At 50.2% G+C, this 6,605-nt stretch overlaps 1 protein-coding gene across 1 annotated transcript; it reads left to right on the forward strand.

Annotated features, from left to right (window-relative positions):
* Window positions 1–5,901: 5,901 nt before the first annotated feature.
* On the forward strand, window positions 5,902–6,291 carry LOC108863909 (helix-loop-helix protein 3-like). The gene has a single exon (XM_018638591.1). The coding sequence runs from the start codon at window positions 5,902–5,904 to the stop codon at window positions 6,289–6,291; it is 390 nt and encodes a 129-aa protein (XP_018494107.1).
* The last annotated feature ends 314 nt before the right edge of the window (window positions 6,292–6,605 follow it).

Genomic DNA, 6,605 nt, shown 5'->3' on the forward strand with positions numbered 1-6,605 from the left:
GGATCCTATGAAGACCCGACAATCAGCCACCAATCTGCTCCGGACTTCATATGGACCGCTTTTGGAATCACAGAATAGATCGATTAATGCTCCAGTTTCGTATTTCTGCATGTGAAGCGTGTTCTCCGCCCATCGCTGCTTGCTTCTCGCTACTCTAATATCCGACAATATTCGTTTACTTTGACATACGACTCGAGGGAACTCTGATGATGTTGATCCTCTTCTCGAGCCACGTGATATGTCGTGATTTCCATTGCTATATCCTTTTTTCCTCAGCCGCGATCGCTCAGTGATTCATTCGTGTTCCCTCTTCCCATCGTTTCAGTTGGCGCTTCGACTGTTCCATCAGAAAACCATTCTTCTTGCGGCCTCTGCCTAATGGAAGTGATGTGGAGCACATTTCATGAGTACAAGCTCCACAGTTTCGTCTTCCATTTAGCACAAAACACAGCTAGAGTCTGGACTTTGGAATTCACGAAGGCGCGGCATTCGCGGGTCGGTAAGATGCTTTGTCAGCGCTAAGAGTTCGCTGCCCCTCCGATTATCGTATATGCCAAACTTCGTCATGCCTCCTTCTTCTTCCCACCCAGAGCATGATTCCAAGCTCGGTTCGCGGCTCATGCCTTCCCTTCAGATTTGTTCTTACATTTCCTGGACCTGTCATCCTCTTCCTTCGTAGAATCTACTTAGGAGCGGAAGTCCCTCTTGGTTGTACGCTAGTGGGATCGCCCCGCGCTGGTGTTTAGCCCGCAATGGTTCGAGTCGCTTGACCGCTCGAGTGTACGTTCTGGTCATGGCCATCATTGACAGAATTACCCTCGGCCTTCTTTTCGGACTCATTCCGCTCATTCTGGTGAAATACCTGATGTTTATCTGAGACTCTCTTACTTCGAACGCAGACCATCCTCACGCGCCCACGATGAATCCCTTCGCGTCCTTGTATTCTACGATACGCAAGGCCCAGCGACCCAGGGTCATCTGGGCTCCCTCTAGCTGGGCCGTGAATTCCCTCGTTCCACTCGACGCCGGGACGGCGTTCGCGTTTGTCAAGGCCGGCACTGCAGACGCCTTCATTTGAATATTGGGAACCTCGAATTCGTCGAAGGCCCACAGGCATTGTGCATGCATGCATGCGCCGCATGATTTCTTCTGCTCTTCTCTTCACATCCGCCTCATGGTTTCGCAGGTAGTTTCCTCCTGAGCTAAGGGTGATACCTAGGTACTTATGTTGGTCCGACACTTCCAGTTCCATCTGCGGTATCTTGAGGGTGGCCTGTTGACCAAAGTTTTCCGCATTGAATATCACAATCGCGCTCTTAAAGGGAGGGAAATGCATGTGCATTTCCTATCCGAAATCAGATGTTTTCCCTAGTTGTACTCCCATTTCTTCATATAAGCTGGCCATGAGTACTAGGTCTTCGGCAAATCACTAGTCCACGGATCTTATAACATTTCCCCGGGGCTCTCTCCGGTGACTAACTCGAACCCAGTCTTTGACCATAAAAGTCTGGTCTCACTATCCGCTGTAGAAAATCCGAAAAATATTGGTGATAGGGAACATCCCTGTCTAAGTCACGTACGAGAGTAACTCTTCCGAGGAGAATTCGTCGACATCTATCACTATTCTATTTTCGAAGTGAATTATTTCCGAGAAATTCCTCTTTCAAACAGTATCTCCCATAGCATTTCACGTTTACTTTTCCATAACGCTTTTGTGCAGTCCAGGAAGCCACGAATCAGCCCCTGTGATTGCCTCCGCGATATCTCCATGACCGAGGATTTAAGAAATATATTCTCATCTTCCCGTCTGCCAGGCTCAAAACCGCTTTGCATCCCTCCAAGGATTTCTTTTTCCCAAATCCACCCTTTGGTACGAGTTAGCATGATTTTCATGAAGAGTCTAGAAAGAATCGATGATATCGTAATCGGTCTGTAGATATCCATGTCCCATCTGTGTGAGTTGGGTTTCTCAAACATGGGGACCCTTCCGAGTCTCCAGTCATCTGGTATGCATCCGCCTCGCCAGAATATATCATTGGAAGCTCTGCTTCTATGGGGAATTCCTGTGTCTTCGAGTTCTCTCAGGAACAATGAGGGTATTCTATCTCCTCCTGTCGCTGTTCTAACAGAGATCTGACCGATGATCTGTGCGCTATCATTTTCATCCGTTCTTATATTCGTTCTTTGGTTTGGCTGGTTCCGTTTCTCTGTCCCACTATCATCTACGGGTTCAGCATCCAGCGTACGTATGGCAACTTTTTCAAATGTTCAGACATTCTTTATGGAGCATGTCTATCGCCCTGATGGTCGATTATTTTGTGCCGCCTTCCGGTATTCCTCTTCATCTTTGACGTGATTTCAGAATCCCTCCGATCTCTCATTTCTCGGCGCGTCCAGGACTTGTATTGATCGCTCTCGTTGCGTTCTAGTGCGTGTTGCACTCTTTGATTCGAGGAACTGGGGAATCCGCTAAGACTGATCTGTAGACCAAACTGACGCATGTTCGTTTCATCGAGACTTCTATACTGGTTTCTATGGTGAACCGAACAAGAATGAGTCTTCCGTTCGCTGCACTGGAAATTCGTCCTGACGGGGCTCGTTGTAATGAGACCATACTGCACGCGAGTGAGGAGCAGAAAGTTGCGGAGCCTGAATAGCAATGTCCTCCGACGTCCGAGGAACATTGAGAGCGCGCCACACCTAATCGTTGAGGAAGTCTCATGGGTTGGCCTTGACTTGAGCGTCGAAGTGAAAACTTGGTCTCTCGGTTACAATCGGGGAAGCCGCACGGATAGCTTTCTGGAAAGCTAATTGGAATCGGGTAACCCGCTTGAGAGAGCAGTCACGAGAGCCTTCTCCGATCGACGTCCGCTCCTGAAACATCTCACCTCAAACACCACTACGCATTCCCCTGACTGAGAGATAAGGGGTGGACCTGACTTCTTCCGCTGGGAGGGGGGAAGGGCAGGAGCCAAAAATCTTGTCGCGGCTTCTCGCCGCCCATTCAGTATTTGGCCCAATTGCCCGAGGGCCCATCGCCACCCTGGATCCGCCAGTGTTGAGATACGTTCAAGATTACCGTAGTCCAACACGGAGCTGTCGCTACCGATGGAGTTCACATCGCCCGGGAAGAGCGTGGTACTTCCTCATTTAGCTGGCGACATGCGCCCCGCCGGATAGATGGCACGTCTTTCAGCTCACGCCAGGAAATTCGGATCAGGAACGAGATTTGCCGTGGCGATCTCGTCGAGAATGATGAGGGCTCCCTGAGCCTAGACTTCATCAAATTGTGGAGCCTCATGTTGATGTCATCCCTAACTCCGATAGGTATTTTAAACTTACATTAGATAGGCGTCTGAGTTCGAGAGCAAAAGAATGGCGCCTTGCATCTGTTTTTGATCGTCTGACTCTCTTGAGAGCCTCTTCCATCCATCGTCAGATTGACTCATCACAGGCAGTCCTGACGTCGCATCGGTCAGATAATCCGCATCGAAGCGCGTGGAGGTTTCACGATCCGAATCCATCTGACCGTCCTCTGGGCGCACTCTGGGGGGAGTGAGAATCTTCCCAGCGGCCCGGGACGAGACCGGAGCTTGGAGTTCTGATGGTTACCGCGTTTTCCCGAGCCTGATAGATCTCACTGCATGCTGCGGGGAAATATTCCAATATAGCGCTAACAGTGCGAGCGTACCGAGTGATGTTGCGATCACGGGAAGATGCGCTGTGAAAGGGGATGCTCCTCGCTCGAAATTTCCCTTACTTCAATGTGCTCGAACGGGATCCTTCGAGGTTCCGATATCCGATTAATTTCAAGGATTCGAATTCTCTAATCTGTCCACTGATCTCGACTTCCTATTGGGCAACCATCCGCGCGCTGGCCCAGCTATGCACGCGAAGTGTACCTCGGAGTCCCCATGCTCCCCATAGGTCCGGCCGAAAAGGCTCCGCTTTCTCCGGGTAAGCTCCGTCATGAAAATATCCACGGAAAAACACTCCGATTTCTCTCTACGCAGGGCCGGTGCCGTACCGTCCCGACCCCGCTCCAGGAGAGCCTCCCGCCTGAGAACTAATCCAACCGAAAGGGGATCGCCCGTGGAACTTTCTACCCAAAGGTGATTCTGAACGTCATCGTAAAGAGGATACGCAAGAAATCTCTGAGCGATCATTGCTTTGCTCGAACCTATTGTGAAACTCAATGACACGAAGCTGAGATAATTAGAGCCTGATGCAAAGGCTTCTCTTAAGGCCTCCCATCTGTGGGACTGACTAGCAGTACACGAACTCCTCAAGAAACTGCCTCACAGCACCTGTTTCCTGTCCGCTTGAATTTTTTTCTTCATCGTTTCCGTACACGTAAAAGCTACGGACGACAATAACGGGAGATGGCGCCTCTCCGATTCAGCGCTTTTTTAGATGAGCTTGGTCTTCGGCTAATGCGACGAAGGCTGAATCTTCTTTCACCTCTTTCAGGTACGTAATCCGCTCGGTAACTCATATCAATCCACTGGAGAACCTGGCGGGGTTCGGACTAGGGAAGCATCAGCGGAGAATTCAGAGCTCCAGCCTTCAGAATATATGAATTAGTCTCCATGAGTTCCTGCAGGCCTCGAGGAACTGGGCTTGAAAGAATAGGACAAAACGCGCATGTCTGGCATGGGCCGGATCCATCCTCGTATTTCCGTCCGTATCGCTCGTCAACGGCACACCGTCGTGTTGGACTGTCATTGAATCGAATATGGCATCGAACGAATCGAGACAAAATATGAATTTGTCAAGGAATTGCTCAGTAATGGAGTTGACCTTTAATTCTCCGAATCCCGCTCCACCTGTCCAGAAATTTCTCATCAACCATCACCAGTCAAAGGGGTACCGCCTTAGGGAACCACCTCATGTTTTCCGCGAGTGACCCACGAAACATTTTCGAGCACTACGATCGACTCGCGGTCTAAAGTTTTGTCGCTGCCGAAGGAAAATACCTAATTTAGTCTTAATGCTCGAAGAGTATTTTGGACGCCGCGGTCTCTTGTCCGGCATCGGATACAGCGACGATGGCCTAGAGAAAGTTCCCACGGTGCGACTTCTTCGCTTGAGGGACAGCACAGACGGGCAGCGGCGACAGAAAACCCTCGGGGCGAAGACGACGTCATGCTACGCCTGCGGAGGGAAGTCCGTATCCGCTCGTTGTCTCATTCGTAGAAGATTTTCTCAATGGCGCGTAGTAAACGTATTTGTTGCCCTACGAACACATCCAGTCGCATGCGCTCTCGAGTTTTTTTTTGATCGCGCAGCGAATCGTAATATTGAATTTCGACTACGATGAATCAAACGCCCCACTCGATCATCCCGTTTGTCCGAGGTGGTCTACAACGACCTAGAGCATATAACGGAGGCATCGAGTCCTGAGTTTGCACCCGAAACCTTCAGCTTGCCACCCCTGAAGACAGCACGGCGGACTTTTGTGCGCTCTCGCTTACAATATTAATATCGGGACGGCGTGAAATTATTCTTTGTCTAAGAATCGGGAGCCGCAGGCGCCTCTGATTTGCGCCTCTGATTCCACGCCATTCAACCCCTTCCGAGCATCCGATGTTGCGCACATAGATTTCTGAGCTCGTTATCAGCGAAATCTACCTGAAAATTTGTCAGCGGAGCGGAGTGTCTTTGTTGATGAAACAACCTGCAGAAAATTCCTGTACAGCAAATACCGTCAGGTTGTCGGCTACGTTTCTCACGGTGTCGTCCCGGCGCCGTCTTCTCTCCCAAAAGAGAAAGCGAAGCCCGTCGTATAAAAGCACCCCACCATCGAACCCCCGGAACTCACGCAGCACATAAGTCATCCATGACTGACCTCTCAGGGTGCTGACCGGAGTACCGACGTAATAGCTAGTCACCTGTGTCAAGATGGTCAAGGCTAAACGTGCATCGGTCGCGTCGCCCTTCGTTAACTCGGTCCAGAGACGCAACGAACGTGAGCGCAAGAGAGTTCACCAAGTCAATGAGGGTTTCGCCTCTTTACGAGAACGTTTGCCCAACGGTGCCGCGAATCAGAAACTGTCGAAGGTTGAAACTCTCCGCTGTGCCGTGAATTACATCCTCGAGCTCCAGAGTATACTGTCGGTGTCAGAGGAGGAAAGTACACACTCGAGCGATCTGTCTTCGCCGGAGCCTCAATTCTACAAAGTGGAGGAGCGCGCTCGTTTGTGGAATTGGACCGATGAGCGGTATTCGCAGAGGAGTTGCCGGGACAATCAACTCGTACTGGAGATGACTAGTAGGAAGACCGTGATGTGAAAAGCTTCGCTCCGTCGGACCAGATTCGTTCCCGTGCAGGAATCCCACCGCGAAAACCATCGCCTCATGGTCTCTGCTCGCTGTCGATGATTTCAACGCTTTGTGATATATGTAAACAGAACACCCATGACCTTATTGTCTATATTTAAACCTGGGAAATTTCCATGGAATGATCCCGAAACTTTTTGCCAAATGACAAAACTGTCAGTAAACTTTTTGAACCGTACCTCATCCTCGTCTCATTATCGGGTCCCGGGGTGATCATGTGAAGCTCGTTTCCCAAACAGGTTCGAAGTCCTGGACTTTAGGCGAGA

This window comes from Galendromus occidentalis, unplaced genomic scaffold (genome assembly GCF_000255335.2).
Source record: "Galendromus occidentalis unplaced genomic scaffold, Mocc_1.1 scf7180000077116, whole genome shotgun sequence".
NCBI lineage: Eukaryota > Metazoa > Arthropoda > Arachnida > Mesostigmata > Phytoseiidae > Galendromus > Galendromus occidentalis.

Excerpts from the sequence above, each read along its gene's own strand:
- LOC108863909 (XM_018638591.1), top strand. The coding sequence starts at position 5,902 with ATGGTCAAGGCTAAACGTGCATCGGTCGCGTCGCCCTTCGTTAACTCG.